This window comes from Ixodes scapularis, unplaced genomic scaffold (assembly GCF_016920785.2).
Source record: "Ixodes scapularis isolate PalLabHiFi unplaced genomic scaffold, ASM1692078v2 PGA_scaffold5__190_contigs__length_132052651, whole genome shotgun sequence".
Classification (NCBI taxonomy): Eukaryota; Metazoa; Arthropoda; class Arachnida; order Ixodida; family Ixodidae; genus Ixodes; species Ixodes scapularis.
This window is the reverse complement of record NW_024609880.1, coordinates 62028083-62045610: the sequence shown is the minus strand read 5'-3', so window position 1 is coordinate 62045610 and position 17528 is coordinate 62028083. Positions and strand designations below refer to the sequence as shown.

The 17528-nt window shown below is 49.6% G+C and overlaps 1 protein-coding gene across 1 annotated transcript in view; it reads left to right on the top strand.

Moving 5' to 3' along the window:
- The window catches only part of LOC8025016 (receptor-type tyrosine-protein phosphatase N2), a 542301-nt gene that overhangs the window by 103484 nt on the left and 421289 nt on the right, over positions 1-17528 (top strand). Inside the window, exon 10 of the mRNA XM_042294236.1 lies at positions 12782-12932. Coding sequence (XP_042150170.1) covers positions 12782-12932 — 151 coding nt within the window. The remainder of the gene's footprint in view (positions 1-12781; positions 12933-17528) is intronic.

Genomic DNA, 17528 nt, shown 5'->3' with positions numbered 1-17528 from the left:
GCACGTCGCCAACTGAACTGAGGATCCCTGGGTCAAGCAGCGCGAGCTTTCGCACTACGTGTTCCGAGCTGCGGCGCGCTAACACGCTCGGCCACCGATCCCCCACAATCACGTTTTCTGACTTTTAACTCAGGCAGAAGCCTGCCGACTAACTTCGCAGTGCCTTGGGTATTAGTGATTGAGGGGAACTCCCCAAGGCTTGTGTCAACTGTAAACATTTGTTTGTTCGACGTCGCTGCCAACGTAAGAAACACAGGTCCCGACTTACCACGTTCCCGCATCTTGCTTTGTAATTCGTTCCTCGGCGTTCTTTTCAGCTACTGCCGCAATCTGATTGGTTACGGAGCGATAACAGAATGCTCAAAGCTCGTCACGCCCTGCTTTACATCAGCTGCCAGTGACTACGCGGAGCGCAAGTTTGTCTGCTTTTGGCGCGGTGGTCGCGGTGACGTCAGAACGCTGAGTTCTGATGGGCTCTGACTGAAAGGATATTGAGTAGACCTCGAAGCAAGCTGCCTCGAGGTGTACCCACTAGCCTTTTATCCAGCCAATCAGAGCTCGGCATTCTGACGCCACTGCAACCCCTGTTCAAGAAGCAGACGACCTTGCGCTCCGCATACCCACTATCCTTCCAATCGAGCCAATCAAAGCCCGGCGTTCTGACGTCACGCAACTTCCGCGCAGAAAGCAGACCAACTTGCGCTCCGCGGAGTTCCTGGTTAGCTCAGTCGCTAAAGTTCTCCGCTAGTCTTGTTGAGGTCCAGGGATTGATGTCCGAACGAGGCTGATTTATCCTGCGGCGCACCGGTCGCCTAGAAGGCACGTGTTGCGCTCCATCTCGGGTGGAAATCAATTATTTCGTGTGCACGCGGTGGACGCGCTGATGAAGACGTGCCAGATGATTCGTTTCTTCCTCAGTGTGTTGAGGGAATCGTACGTAAGGTTTTAATCGAAAACTCCCATCGACGAATTGGTTTGATCGGTAGTGCCTTTGTAGAACTTCAGCAAGTTGGACTTCAGCTGGAATAAGGTATGAAGGTAATTTATTGGCACGCTTTTTTTTTCACTGCAATTTTATTTAGTCTTCCACACTTCTTTGTAACGTTTAGGATAAGGTAACTCTAGAACTATAGGTGGACGCGTAGCATCGATGTTTTTTTTAATGTAGACTGTGGCGGTGTCTCCCTTGCTTTCATTGCTCTAGTGAACGAACTAGGTTTAGGCAAGGGTGCAGGCCATCAACCTGAGACGACCTGCCTAGATATCAAAGGTCACTAAATTAACACACTTTACAAATATTTATATATATAACAAAAAAAAAAAAGAACGTTAAAGAGCGTTGCTTAATTCTTTGCAATTTCTATCCACTCAAACTTTGACAAGACCGAAACCGGCTCAAGTATCAGAATGTTCAGAATAAATACGATAGTTACAAAGAGCTTTAATGAAATCCGTTCCTACGTTTGAGGAAGCAAGACCTATTCTGAAGCGTCTTAGTGGATGCTTAGAACGTGTGCAGTTTAACGTAGAAGAGCCTCACTGAACTGACAAGGAGCCTCTTCTTCCTCGCCGCCCCATGCTTCGATAAGAATTCCGCACCGCCTTTGAACACCATCTTACAAAACCCTCCCGTCTGCTTCACAGTTATCGTTCCCCTAGACAAATGTTTGTCGAGCACCACAACAGACCAAATCGACGAGCGTCAAATAAAAAAAAAAACACATAATAATAACACGCAGAAGGCGCAGCACGGGCTGGCGGCCGCCACGTTTGGGCTAGCGGGGACTCCCTCCTTTTGACAATGCCGATTGCTGGCGTTTGAAGTCAGAGCGGGCGGTAGCTTATTTGCATTTTAATTAACGGGGATTTCGAAGCTATCTCTCTCTCCCCCCCCCCCCCCCCCCCCCCGCCGATTCAACCGAGGAAAACGGCGTTCGTTTGTTCTTGCGTGCATTGGCGTTGGCTCAGATTTTCACGCGCGCGGCGTGGGTAGCGAAGAGTGGATTCCAAAAGTCTGCCGTCCTTTTCGTATGCTTTCGTTTGCGTTGCCAATTTTCCAGTTAGGTCCTCTTTTTCGGAGAGGCGGAAAATGGGGGCGGGAAGGGAGGGGGGGGGGGGGGCTTTGGGACATCTTGCAAGCGTGCCTATTGTGTCGGTCTGCGAGAATTCCTCCAGCCTCCGAATCTTTGCGGCACTGGAGGCTTCTAGGCGTGTGGACGGATTACTGAATTTCCTTTTTTCTTTTTCTTTTTTCTTTTTCTTCGGGGAGACACGGATGTTTCTGCGTAAGCAGTTTCCTCTTATGCAGGACGGGGCTGTCTGAAGTCTTCGGTTATTGAGCAGCTGGAATTGATGGAGCCAATTTGAGTTTGTGACGAAATACGATTTTTAGTTTTAAGAGTACGGGAGTTGGGTCATACTGACCCGAAAGCTGTAGTCGTAGCTTGGTGTGACTTTTACACTTGGAAGTGTGATTATACTGTACTCTGTTTCATATTAGTATACAGCGATGCCAAGGCTGCTGGTGCAAGCGTGTGGCTCATTCACTCCTGCTCACGCGCGGGTAAGGAACTACGTGAATTACACGCTCTTGTGCCAGCAACTTTTAGATCGATGTACGCTAGGAATAAAACAAGGTATAGGCCGCCAAAACCTTTTCATTTTTGTTACTACGGTTAGATTTGCTGCGACACTTCAGCGTAGAATTCGCCATCTGTGTTTGTTGCAGTTAGGAATCAAACAGTCTTTGTTTCACAGATGGCTCGAACACACTTCCTATATTCACCATTTGCGGAACGCTGTACGCCTATATGGGCTCCTGACCAGAAAACAATTTTTTGGGGTGGTGATCTGCTGCGAAATGCTTCTCGAGTCGACACGATATCATTCAATGGACGGTCAAAAATTTTGAACAATAGCGTAGAAGGAATTCACGTGTCGTCATCAGAAGATGTTGTGTGTAAACCAATGTAATACTGTCTGGCAAGGATAAGATTTACGGTGCGAAAGGAATCTAGCGAACTTTCTTCGTCTGCGCGCGCTTTATAGCAAAGCACTCAACTGTGGCGATCAGTGAATACTTTGGATGGGGCTACTGTCATCGGCGTTACTTTCGATATGTTGCGGATAAGGAAAACTTCGTGTATAAAACCGCGGTCGAATCGCTAAAGAACCATACGAAAGACAGCCCGTGGGCTCTGACTCAAGATATTTTCTTAATTCCTTTTACGACAGGCCCGTCATGTCGTGCATTTACAAAAAGCGTGTGCAGACGAAGCACGTATAAAGTCAACATGGTTCGAACGTAGGCTTCAGCCGTTTCCGGAGATAATACTGTCGTACCTGTCTGCAGCGACACCGTGTTTTTTTAATGATGTATGTATAAAGAGTGTGACTGAAAATAAAAGAACACGAATAAAAAGTTAGAACCGTAGCTGTAAAAAAAAAGTAATATTTTTATAAAGGAATGTCGCATTTGCAGCCGGTTGCCCACGCGAAGGCAGCACGCTACTAAACTCGTTCACTCTACATCCCATTCTGGTACATATATATATTTTTATTATTCTTTTTTTTTTTTTTGCGGCTGCTACGATAAAGAAGCATCGAGCCGGACCCGAGCACGTTATAGCGCCGCTCGAGCATCGAATTGACGAGATCAGACCGATGCCGAGCGGGCGCGCTCTTTATATAAAGGGCCGACCAAATTTCATTCCCACTTCGGAAGGGGGAGCCGCCAGGTAATGGAGCCAAATCCGGAGTGACATCTAAAATGAGGCGCTCTCGGAGCGCTCTCTCGCTAAAGCCCCTCTCAGGCCCCGTGGCGCACGTCGACGTAACACCGCCGCGCATATTCGACCGGCGGCGGCGGCGATGTCGGCGCGTATGTATTGACGTGTCGACTCTCGATATATTCGGTGTTTTTGGCGCGTTATTCGATTGCATGAACCGCGCGGAAGAAGGCCCGGTGATCCCGTAAAACTGATCAAGTACGACGATCGCGTGAAAGGTTTAATGCGTTTTTTCTTGTTTTTGTTATTGCTTGTTTTTGTCCTTTGGTCATGGGACGCGTACATATATGTCACTCGTGTGTGGGACGCGGGTGAAAGGCCACTCGATGCAATTCCCTCTGCATGATTGCAGATTGGTTGGATGTACTACGACAGAAAATTAGTATCAACTTCGCCCTAAAAAAAAGAAAATGTATGCGCGTCCATTTTAGCCGCAGAGAACGTGACATTCCAATCATTGCGATCTCAGAAGCGCATTATAAGCAATAACAGAGATCAAACGAACGGTCAGAGTTGGATGGGCAACGTGGAGCAAAATAACCAGGCTGGCTAACATCGTCATCAAAACTGGTGAAATGCCTCCTCTAAGTCGACGTAGCGTCGTCAACACTATATATAGGACGGCGCACAACTCAGAGATTGGGCCGCGTCCCACACAGAGGGTCCTCCGACGCGTTCATTGGACACGACGCTCCTCCGAACGCTGACGCTGCACTCGGGGCCAATCCGCGTCCGCGCTCGATCTCACCTTGAGGGCGTCGGAATGCCATTGCACGGATTTCGACTATTCTAGGTAGCATTCGCTTGGTGCACTTTTTGCTCACGTGAAGAACGCGTTTTCGAGTCACACCTTAATTTCTGTCCATAGTAACTAACAAAATAAAAAAAAAATAAAAAACACGACGTTTTTTTTTGTTTTTTTTTGTGTGTTCTTGGCGTTTAGCAAGCGCTCGCTGCTTTCCTACGCCCATTGCTCGTGCATGGTATCAAAGCTCAGGGAAGCTGAAGCGTTATAGAAGGCAGGAAGCCCGCGCTAGATGCGGGACAATTGAAAAACCTCCCTGCCTTTCTTGTTCTGTCGGAGACTATACAGGGGGAAAATCATCTGCTTCTCAGTGCTGCAGGGATTGCAGGTGACGTCAAAACGACACCGAGCCCCGACTGTCGTTGTTTGAAAGGATAGGGGGTATAGACCTTAGTGCAAGATGCCTTGAGGGCTAGCCATTATTTCTATTTTTTTCATTAAGCCAATAAGAAGTCGGCTTTCTGACATCATCACAACCCCTTTGCAAGAAGCAGACGAGCTTGCGCTCCGCATAGAGGTGATTCGTTTAATCGGAGTGGCGTTCTGTGGAAAAGTAGCTTGATGCGTGGGGTATTTTTTTAGCCAGTGGCGAAGCGTCCTGCGATCAGGAACGACGCGCTCATCGAAGTGGCATACGAGGCGACATACGAGGTCTTTCCTTGAAAGCCAGTTTGATACGGTGTGCGGAAATATGAGCTGGCCCAGCGGCATTCAGGCGGGGGCGGCACAAAAGCCCTGAGGGAGCCCCGATTACGTTAAGCTGCTAAAACAAATGGCTTGGAATGGATTGCCACCTTTTGCTGTTGTTGCTATGTGGCACACGGTTCCACAATTTAGTGTGCCGGAGGCAGCTCAGGCCGCATTTTTACCCATTTCGGCTGTCTCTAAACTCGGCCAATACATATTGCCGCTGACTGTACCTCAACCGCTCGTGGTTTGCGACACGCTTACAAACGTGTACGGGCGGGTGCCACATACACGTAGGATACCGGCACGCGCTTTATTGCGTTTTGCACGACCGAGATCCGACACGGGGCAGAACCGCCGGTGCCGGGCACATACCCCGGGGGGCGGAAGAAAGGCCCAAAGGGCAGACGGGGGAGGGAAGGGGGAGGGGTGGAGGAGACGGAAGGCACGGGTGTACTCGCCCTGACGGCGGCACGGGAGGATATGCCCATCTTGTTTGCCCGGACCACCCGTATTTGCAGCAGAGCCCCCCGGAATTGTTAGCTCGGGCATCGCTGATTCCGCCCGTCCGTCCGTACAGCCGTCCGGGGCCCGCCTCGCCTGTCGGGCCCGTACACCGATCGATGGGTGCGATCCGCCATCCCCGCTCTCCCGGGTTCCTCCCAGACGTTGCGCCGGGAGCGCAAGCAGCTTCCTCGCTGCCGACGATGATATAGCTCGTCGCCGTTCATAACGGCTGTTCGCTCGCTGGCTGTATGTCTACGGAGCAGCGGGAAGCTACGCGCTTCAGTAGCCTGCTGTGTTCGTGCGTGCGTGCGCAGGCGTACGCATGCGGGCGTCTCTCTGTGTGTGTATGTGAGTTTCGTAAGTTTGTTTGCATGCAGGTGGCTGCTCTTATACTTGTTTCACTTTAGGATGGACCGCAGCGGATGCTGGGAGGTACATGAGCCAACCTGGCGTCGGGAACATACCACGTGACTAGAAACCGCGTTTGCCGTTGAGTCCGTCCCGAAGGTCGCCTGATACATACACGACATCGAATTGGCTTTGATGGGTCGTCTGCTCCCCTCCACCGTAAGGTGAAATAGAATACGAGCGAGTTTTGTAGATTTATTTGCGCGCAGGTTCGGCCCTTACACTCGAACCCTTATACGCCGTTTGATCCTACGATGGACTACAGCGGACGCAATGAGAAATGAACGTCCATCCAATGCTGCGTGAGTGTCACGTGATCTTCGGAGGGGTGTAGGGACGAAGGGGGTGCGCGGTCACGTGGTACGTTGCCAGCGTTCGATTGACTAGAATGGATATTGTTGCGGCCGCTGCGCTGCATTGTAATAACGGAAGTATAGGTGTGTGTGTGCGCGTGTGTGTGTGTGTCTGAGTGAGCATCTGCCATCCGTGCGTGTATGCGTCTGTACGTGTGTGTGTACGCTCGTGTGTGTATCTTCCTGTGAGTGTGTGAGCTTGTATTGTGCGGGGAGTATTTATTTATACTACTCTCGTTTTTGTGCCACGTTCGTTCGTATGCTCGTCTGTCTCTTCGGGAGAGTTGTGTCACAGTTTGTGTGGAGCTGTGTTTGTGCACATCTAAACGCGTGAGCAGTCTTTGTGTAGAGTCGGAGGATTGTCTGATGGCGTTCGGTAGCTCAGTAGACGCGTATGCTTGCCTGTTGGGCTGTGTTTGCCCATACCTATATATGGCTTTATTGCGGTCCTTAAATCGTCTTCCGTCGCGTAACGAGCTGCAGTAACCCCAGGAACATTTTTTTTTTGTGCGAAGATCTAAAATAGATGAAAAAAATAAACAAACATATATACGCCTATATATAGTCCCTCCGCCTGCGTACGAGTTGGAGTGTTGTGATTGTCTAATTCGTTTAGGTGTCTGGTACGTTTTTTCTGCACACTCGCGTGTAATCCCGCGTGCCGCTATACGTATATATATGTAAGAGAAGATTTATGTGAGTGGGAGTGGACGACATGGCAGCTGTCGCGCGCTCGCGTCTTGGAACACTCACCTCTCGCTTGAAAGATGACCTCCGAGTGACAGATAGAGCTTCGATCGCTACGGTATAAAATGTTGCGACACTCCGGATGAGCTCGAGGGGTTGATCTGGGGGCGCGCTCGTTTTATCAGTTTAGCGGCGCGTATTCCGCTCACCGATACGTGCCACTATCAGTTGGTTGCAGCACGGAACACACCGGAACCGTTATCATGAGTCAGTGGAGGTGTCTCATCGGAGTCACCGTTCGAGCGATCGGTGTGCCGTGTGCATATTTAAGGAAATATGTTGATTGCTAAAGATACCCCTTAGTACCAAAGTTACACGAGCCCTCTCAACTGTCACTGAGTCAACGACGGTTGATTCAATCGCGATCGGCCGGAATTACACGGTGGCGCCAACTGCCATTGAGCTGCTAACGATCATTGGCAGAGCTGGCCAGCCTCAACACCGGAGCACTTCGTTGAGCTAATGACAGGTGGGAGAATGCCAACGATCGTTGGCTCGATGATCGTTGAAATAGCCCGTGTAACCAGAGTATAATACCGCTGTCAGACGGGCACATTAAAAGGCTTCAAAAGAACATATTGAAATGTATCGGCGAATTAACTCGCGATCTCGCACTTATCGGAGTTTGTTCTGAAGGCCTTTAACGTGCGCGTCTGACAGCGGTACAAGACTGTTGAGTTTCGAGTTAGCTCTGTATGCGTTCTATCTTCTTCTGTTTTTTTTTTTTTTTGTGCGCTAAGCTTACTGGTTTAGACGTTAAAGAGAACACATTTTGAATGACTTGAACTATTTTTTTTTTTCGAAGAGATTTATTACAGAACTTTCGTAAAAGATGCACTAATACGGTTTGTGCAGGTTAGTTATACGGCCAGGGGGACATTATGTGGGTGGCTAATCTCTGCGATAACCCAGATAATTAACTAGACTTCCTTAATTAACTTGTTAGTTAGTAAAATATTTATATGGTTTCGATTAGAAAGATACTGAGCGTAATCGAGAACTATATCAGTCACTTTTACAACGACTTGAAGCTCGTGGGACACTCCGAGGCGCACCAAAGTTACCACTCCTGCTGCAGGCGCAAAGCCAGCAGTGGCCGAACGCGATGGTAATCTAGTCATCCGCTTTTTGCCTTGCAGCAAGTCCCTGCACAGATATCGCTAGAAACATGAACATATATTTTGCCTGGTTCATTGTTGTTTTTGGAAAGCAGTGCTGGCTGCTGCTATCTGCCGGCGTTGCACGTGCGAAATATCTTTATCGCGGTTGATGATAGGCTGTTCTGCAGACGGTACTCTAGGGGTGTTTATTACCCAAAACACGTTTCGTGCATTTTCGTTTGGTCCAATTTCCTTATTTATGAAAGGCACGATTTCATTCGCTTATCTACAGCTTTGTTGTCTATGGTTTATACGGCCTTGTGTTATAAAAAATATATTTGTAATCTTGCGATTCGAAGATTTTTTAGTGCGTCGTATTATTTGACGACGTGGCCAAGACGGAGAAAGACACGCAATGACGGTATGGTAGGATGTCCATCTCAACGTTCTTAGCTCTGTCAGTTGACAAGTTCCACGGAAGAATAAATTTCGAAAACGCTTATTCTCTCTGAGCCGAAAAACTGACGGAGAGAGGAGACGAGAGAGCGCGGGTTCGTCAGAACGCCGACCTCTGGTTGGAAGGATTAGTGGGGAGACCTAAAGCTAGCTGCCTTTGTGTCCCCGGCGCTCGTCGAATGCGTTAGAACCCAAGAGCCAAGCTCCGGACGCCGGCGTTCCGCGTTCTAATGCGTTCGACGAGTGCAGTGGCATATCCTCCTCTGTACTCACAAAGCCTGGAAGTTCCACAACGGAGCCATAGAGTGCCCGCTCGCAGAGTTGGAGCGCGAGGATATGGATGCACAGAGCATCAAAGAGCCACTTGTCGGGGAACCGAAAGCTTGTCTATAGGGGAACCTGGACGTCAGCGCGCATCTTGTGCAGCGGCGAGGACCCGAAACACGCGTGTTTGCTCGGGAGAAGTGTGTTTCGGTGTCTGGCCGCAGCGGGGCGCCAGTCACGTGGCTCTCTTCTCATCCGTTGCCTGCCGCTCCATTTTTCCTATTTCGGCGGCCGCTTCTCGCGGCGATCTGCCAGGCTTTGTCAGTATATGAGAGGCTACGGAAGTGGAGACAAAGGCTGCCGTTGTCTCCACTTCTCTTCTCGAATACGTTCGAACGGGAATCCAAACGCCGCACTCCGGCGTTCCGCGTTCGAACGCGTTTGACGAGTGCAGGGAACGCAAAGGCAGGTAGCTTTAGGTCTCTCCACTAATCATTTCAACCAAAACTCGGCGTTCTGATGAACCCGCGCGCTCTCGTCGCTCTCGTCTTCTCCTCTACCTCAGTTTCTTGGTGCACTGCCTGCACGCGAGCAGGCAAGGGCATACAGTGTTCCAAGCGCCTCCGGCGGCAAAGCTACTACGGGCTAGGATAAGGACCGTTTTCTAACGACGCTTTTTTGACACAACCTTCCGCGCAATATTTATGTTAACCATGAAAATCCCCATAGAGTCACTTCCCACCGTACGCAAGGTATTCCCAGCGTTCCACCTGTTCCGCCGCTTCTGTTCATAACGCGGTATGATAGCGTAGCGAGCGCCACCGAGCGGAGGCGCCACGAGACGGTGCCAGACATTCTAGGAAACTTTGCAACTGACTTTGATCGGTAGTAAAGCTGGTCTATCTACTCTTGACAAGGTAGCGGCTAATCCGAATGGAAAAGAGCTTTCCTAACGATGCTCTCAAACACGTTTCACGAACAATGTGTTGTTCGCCTCGAAAGCGTTGACGGCGGTTTTTTGTGCCGAGATCATATGGGACGTCAGAGAGTGAACGTTTCACCGTCAGGCAAAGCCGAACGTTGAGGCCAGCATAGAAACCTTACAGCTTAAAGAAACAGTCTAGAACTTTTTAAAATCAAATTTGGCGTGGTTGCCGGGGCGCAGTCAAATGCTCTGATTCCCTTAACTCCCTTCCTGCGTTCTATACAGGTAGAAATGGAGGGAGAAGATAAGTCGAAAGCGCGCGGGGTCGTCAGGGCACCGAATGCTTGTTAGAATGATGTGAAGGTCGACTAACAGCTAGCTGTCTTCGTCTCTACTCACTTTTCGAACGCGTTCGAGCATCGAACGCCGGCATCTGGCACTCGGCTTTTGCTTTCTACCATGTGAGCAGAGCCCAAGGCAGCTATAGTTGTGCGTCCACCCTCTATTCATCCCAACCAGAGCTCGGCGTCTTGAGCTCCCCGCGCGCTCTCATCTCCCTCTCTCCCGCAGTTTCTACCAGTATAAAGGCCGGTTCAGGCACTTGCGTTTCAGTGCGTTTGACTTCGTTGCGTCGGGAACCGAAAGCGAGTCAGCGGCACATTTGTGCTTCGTAGGAAGCGTAAAATCCAATTCAAGGAATCAATTTGGCACGCGATATAAGCAGCAGGGATGTCCTGATTTCTCGCAGCCGCAACGCAGTCAAACGCAGTCAAACGCAACTGTCTGAACCAGGCTTTAGACTCTACGGTGCTACATCGGTGCTACATTCACTCAAAGCTGACAATGCGGTGGGAGCCACGTGTTTTTAGAGCGCAGCTCTTAGGCGCCCGTTTCCGGCTTGAGCGGCGTCGGCGTCGCCGTCGGCGTAACCGCGCGGTGCATTATGGGTAAATTTCCCCGCTAAATTTAGCGGAAAAATTTTCCCGCTAAATCTAGCGGAAAAATTTCCCCGCTAAATGTAGCGGGAAACTTTTCCCGCTAATCGGAAAAATTTCCCGGCTAAAGCTAGCGGAAAAAATTTCCCCCCTAAATCTAGCGGAAAAATTCCCCCGCTAAATCTAGCGGAAATATTTCCCCGCTAAATCTAGCGCAAAAATTTCCCCGCTAAATCTAGCTGAAAAATTTCCCCGTTAAATCTAGCAGGAAAATTTTCCCGCTAAATCTAGCTCAAAAATTTCCCCGCTGAATCTAGCGGAAAAATTTCTCCGGGGGTCACGTGACCCCCGAGGTCACGTGACCCCACATGACCTTGGGGAGGGGGTCGTGTGACCCCACCAAGGTCACTTGACCCCCCCCCCCCTCCCACGAGAACACGTGAACCTCAATACCCTTCCCTCCTTCTTCTCAAGAGCTGCGCTCTAATTCGGCTTTCATTTTTTTTGGACCCATCCTTCGTCTATCTTCCGCCAAGTGATCGCGCACCAACCCCACGCTAGGGTGGAGGTCAGGTGATTAAACATATGCGGTCGATTGGTCCGGCCACTGTGCAGCTCCCACCGCTCTGACAGTTGAGGTCTGTACGGAGTACACCGACTCCGTTTTGTCTTACGATGAACCGCAACGAACGCTGAGCGCCATCCTAACCAACGTAATGCTGTCAGCGCTACGTTGGTTACGATGGCATAGTGTGAATGTACGATGTCACTGCGTTCCCTGCACGTCACTGCAGCCCTCCTGTGGACCACGTGACTCTCACGCGGCATCGCATTGGCCGGGATGGCTCGTAGCATCCTCTGTGGTTTATCGTACAAGGTAAAACGGAGTATAGCCGCGCACAGAACCAATCAAAATGCAGCGTTTCGGTTGGCCTTGGTTCGCCTCTTTTACGCCGCTTCCTGGCACCCTCTGCGGGGGTCAATTGACTTCTTTCGCGATTCCTCCCGCTAGTCCGGAAATGGAGATGCATGTGTTCTCTGTCGACGGAAGGGGAGGGGCAACGTTTTTTTATTGTTGGCCGCACAGCCGGTGGTGTTCGGGGCAGCACGGCGGGATCGGGCGGTAGTCGGCACCGCTGGCAGCGGACTCTGTGCACGCTGATGAGCCTAATCACTCGCTGCGGGGGCAAGCGAGAAAGCCTAATGCGGGGTTGTGCAAGGGGGATAAATGTATGCGGGAACGAAGCGCCTTCTTCCTTCTTGCGTGCGTTCAAGGGTGGGGGAAGGTGAAACGGTACAGTTGTGCGTAGGATTACGTTTTCAATACCGTAGGTAATGAGGAGTGTCGACATTCGGTTCCTGCTAATGTGAACGTGGGATGCTGTGTTGCGTCGGCTTGTGCCATCTTCGAATTCGTCCATGGGGGTGAAAAGAAGGAAGAGGAAAGGGTGGGGAAGATGTGAGCTTTACGCTGACAGCGTCTGGGGCGTCTGGAATGGCTAGCTTAATTGGTAAGCTACAGTTGCGATCAGAAATGATTTACTAGGCATGCAAAGCACTCTGGTGGCAGGCATTTTAGATTTGGCCCATTTGTGAAACCTCTGGAAGAAATCGTGCTTTGATTTTTTTGTTTCTTCAAACTTTTGTTTGCGGTATTTTAACCCTGTAATAAATGCTACATTAAAAGAGCAACGGAAAATACTGTTTCAATGCCCGCGTTTCAGTGCGTTGTTCGCGGTCTCGTCTTCTTGTGTTTCATTGACGACCGATTTTGAGCGGTAGATTGGCGCTTGTCTGCGCTTGCAGGGCAAGCGAATGGCAAGCGGCACGGGCTGCCCGTTCCAGGCGGGGAAAGCCTCGACCCCAGCCGCCGGGGTTCCCAGGAAGTGGGGCCGACTCCCGATGATCTCTACACCGCCGTCGACGCCTCGGACGCCTTCGTGGTCGTCGATGAAGGGTAAGTGACTCAGCTTTTTACTCGCAGATAGATCGCAGTCTTAATCATCGCGGAAGCTTCTTCCTCTACATATATTGTTAGAATTTTGAATGGACATGGTAACGAAGGCCGTTCGTGCAATCACTATTGCGTGACGTAGGTGAAGCATTTTAGGATAGCAGGCGTACAGCTCTTTTTCGATGCCTGATTTATACGATGCGAATCTGCTTGCGATTTAGCAGTTGTGCACGTCGCTCGTGCTGCCAAAGAAGCGTGGCAGTAGGTCCGGTGCTCAACATCCCGCTGCGAAATTCCAGGCAATATCGCACCACTTGACTCACGCATGACTTTCCCCTGTACAGCGGAGCCATCAGATTCTATCTTAAGGCTGTTTGTTAAAACCCCCGCAGTAGACAAAGTTCTTGATTGACGGACTGAGTACAATTTCATAAGCTGCGACTATTTGAACAAATGTTGCATGGTTGGTTAAACATTTTTTTTTGTGGTTTTGTTATTCATTCTTAAGGTACAAAACTGAGCGTAATAAGTTTTTTCAAATGAAAGAGCGTTCTTAGAAACTGCACAGTGATAAGAAGATAATGGGGGTGAATGTGTACCAGGCCGAACTTCGCTGTAATTGCTTCATCTCAAGGCTGGTTCACACACCTGCGTTGGTTGCGTTCGCATGCACCCGAAAGGACCGTATCGATAAGGTCACTGGGAGTGTTCGCCGTACACAGCGTGGCAAGCGATTCGAGGGGTAGCTTCGCGAAGTAATTCACGAGTCCCGGTTGCTGCGGTGTTTTGGTCGTTTCGGCCGTTTCGGTTGCATGCGAACGAAACCGTGGCAAATGTGGGAACCAGCCTTCACCGGGGGGAGGGGGGGGAGGGCGCACTTTTGAACCTGGTTACCGGACGTCCTATAGTCACGGGGTGGGTGGGGGGGAGGGAGGGGGCGTCCACCTCTGACAGCACCCTGCACCCCCCCCCCCCCCCCCCCCCCTTCGCTTTAGGAATAAATTGAGAAGGCGGGGGGGGTGCTACATAAGACATAGAAGCACCGGGTGCTGGTAGCCGAGCTACGCCACTGCTCGCCCTTAGCGACAGCACGTAGCTCGAAGCATCCGCGGACTGGAAAACCCGACATAACCCATCCCTTTTAAAGAGCCAAGAACACCTTCACTTCTTGAACTCGTGTAAAGTGTCACTCTCTCATCGGCTCACCAGAAGAGAAGTAACCTCGTCTCCGCGTAAGGCAGCAGATAAAAAGTGCATGAAGAATCTGAGGCTAGCGCCTGGGCGTGCATTGAAGACCCTAATTTGCTTTCAATTGGCCGCAGAGGCGCCGTGAACTCGGTTTTACGGTGAACCCCCGTGGCCTTATCGAATTATCGGCACTCGGCCACGACGTAAATTAAATTTGCCGCCATTCTTCGAGAACACCAAGGGCGGCTGCAAACGTGCTATATGTTCCCTTTTACAACCCTCGTTCTCTTGTTTCTTCCTCAATTTCCCTCTCTTCTTTCTCCCGGTAGTGTTTAGTGGCGTACGGTCCATTAGCATGTCCGTAAAGCGCTCTGGAACGCTAATCTGGTCTGTACGCCGAAACGGGCTTTTGACGAGACGGAGCTTTTAGGGGCGCCATTCTGTTAGGCCCGACCCATTGCAGGGTTTCATATTGAAAGTTCGGAAGCATTCAATCTAAAAGTTTTTTTTTTTTTTTTTTTTTTTTTTGCCAGGCGCGCGACGAGAGGTTGCTTGTCGCAGGTGGATGAGGGATCGGTCTAATGTAATTTTAAACACACCGAGAATGTCTAGTAAATCTAATATGCATAGATATATTTAAGTAAAGTTTGGTCGATCTAAATAAAAGCTGACTGATACTGGTACATATCCCAAACGAGCTCTAAATACACTGCATTCATAGGTCAACTTTGACATCACAGTGACATCTAATGTCACTGTGTCACGTGACGTTACAGTGTCATGTGACATAATACTGTCAGACGACGACTCTCACGTTGGTGACGGTTTTCCCGTGGCAGTGTAACTTCATCGACGCTGCATCCCAGTCGCGGACACAAAAACGCTATACAAGTGCTGGCCCTATAAGTTGTATATATTTAAAGCACGGATTATTTTTTTTCTGAAATACGTAATTAATTGAGAAGGAGTTTAACGAAGTACAAAGCACGAACGGGAATAATATTAAAAAAAATAAAGTGGGCTGCGTTGAAAGCGCGATCCTTCCGCGTGCATGCTCAGATGATCATGATGATGCGAATCATCAAGAGCTTATTGGGGCGGGTTTATGCAAGATATCAGTGTATAAAATTTATATATCTAATGCGCTGAACCAATAAACGCCTATACATGTAATGAAATAAAACCAGAGAGAGAGAGAGAGAGAACTTAAACAAATAAATGAAGCTTCTTTACCATACCAACGCCCCAGCCAGACCAAGAGATGTGGGCTAGGCAGGAGTTTTGCCCCCAGCGTTAAGAATACAGTCGCACAGAAAGAATATTGGATATGCAGATTTCCGTGTAAGACTAAAAACACTTAACAATGTTTTTTTTTTTTTTATTTCACCAAGGATAAAATAACGTTTGGGATAGTTAATTGGCCGGGGGGGGGGGGGGGGGGGGGCAAATCGTTACACATGGTGCCGAATTCTTTTCTTTTTATTCTCTTCAAATTCAATGAATGCTGATCGCAGTATCGGTCGTCCCCTTTGTCGCGTGTTTCTAACCGTTCAGAAGCCACCAACACGCGCGAACAGTGCATGTTTCCTCTAATATTCGACTAATGGTAAGCAACGTTATGTCTCGACAATACCTGATGTGACGTCAGGGAATTTCAAGCCACTCTCGTGTAGTTTTTGAGCGCAGCTCTTAGGCGCCCGTTTCCGGCTTGAGCGGCGTCGCTGTCGGCGTAACTGCGCGAAACGTCGCAGTCGGGACGTTTCCCATAATGTGAAACGTTGGCATCGCTGTAAACGCGCGTTGCATTATGAGACATTTCCCATAATTTCAACGCGCGGTTACGCCGACGGGACGTTCGGCATAATGTGACGTTTCCCATAATGCGACAGTGACGCTCCCATAATGCAACGCGCGTTGAATTATGGGAAACGTCACTGTCGCATTATGGGAAACATCACATTACGCGAAACGTCCCATAGTGCAACGCGAGTTGCATTATGGGACGTTTTCCATAATCAAACGCCCGGGAAGGGAGGAGGAGGAGGAGAGCGGAGGAGGGAGGAGGAGGGACGAAAGGGGAGGAGGAATAGGAGGAAAGGAGGAGGGTAGGAGGAAGGGGGAGGGAGGGGTAGATGAGGAGTTAGGATGATGAGGAGGGGAGGACGAGGAAGGGAGATGCCAGCTACCCGTTGGGCAAGCAAGTGATATCACCACTCATAAATCACAGAGAGGTCCGTATGAAAACGTGGTGTACACGTTATCCAAGTGGCCATGCATACGTGGGTAGGGGTCTGTGCGGTACCCATCAATCTCTGTGGCACGTCAGACAAAAAAGGTTGGGTTGTGTGTATGTTTATACAGCCTAGAACTTGGTCTGCCTCACCGGGAGACGAGTCTCGCAGCTGTAGATGGGCAATTTGGTCAGTACAGTACAACCGCTAGCCTGGGGTCTTTAACGTGCATCACGCAGTAGTGATACACACACGCACGCCGGTACGATGCTCATCCAGATCGAAACGGGCAGGGGTGGGGATTGAACACTGGATCCTGGGTTTACGTCAAACGAAGTTGGTGGACTTTGTGCCGCCAAGGTCGACAGCGGTTTGCTCGTGGTAACTCTGCATCTCTCGCCTACGGCACTCACCGAATATTTGGCGCTAGACAAAGAACTTCATAGTAGTCATGCAGGAAAACATTCCATTGGCCCCGAGGAACGTGCACTCGCTGTTCTGCTGTGCCATCTCGGGGACCGCGCGCTGAAATCCAATGCCGAGGAAATCAAAAACGCAGAGCAGTCTTTGACACAGCTGACAGCAATTAGAATGACATCGAGAGTATCACGTGCTTCCTCAAAGTGTTGACTTTAACGCTGTCTCGTTCTCCCGCCTTGATTCTGCTGTACGGTTTCCTCGCACCAGGAGAACCTAAAGTGAAGCTTCCCGATGTGAGAACTACATTTCGTTTCTCCGGACAAGCGGTGAGAGAGAATACCAAAAGGCTCCGCCAATTTTCGGCTTTCGGCGGGTTCCTGGAAACTTTGATTCTTTGATTCATTGGATTAAGTACGGTTCATTCATCTGCACATATTCGTTCATATATATATATATATATATATATATATATATATATATATATATATATATATATAAAACTGAGAAGAAAAAACCCTTAGTGAAAAACAGCAACAACGGACGATTTAATCTTCGACGTTTCGGCCGGAGTCCGGCCTTCGTCAGGAAGAAGTCTTCTTCCTGACGAAGGCCGGACTCCGGCCGAAACGTCGAAGATTAAATCGTCCGTTGTTGCTGTTTTTCACTAAGGGTTTTTTTCTTCTCAGTTTTATACCCACGCCTTCGGCCTCCCGCCACCATGCCCGTTATATATATATATATTGTGAGGAAGCTCAAGAAC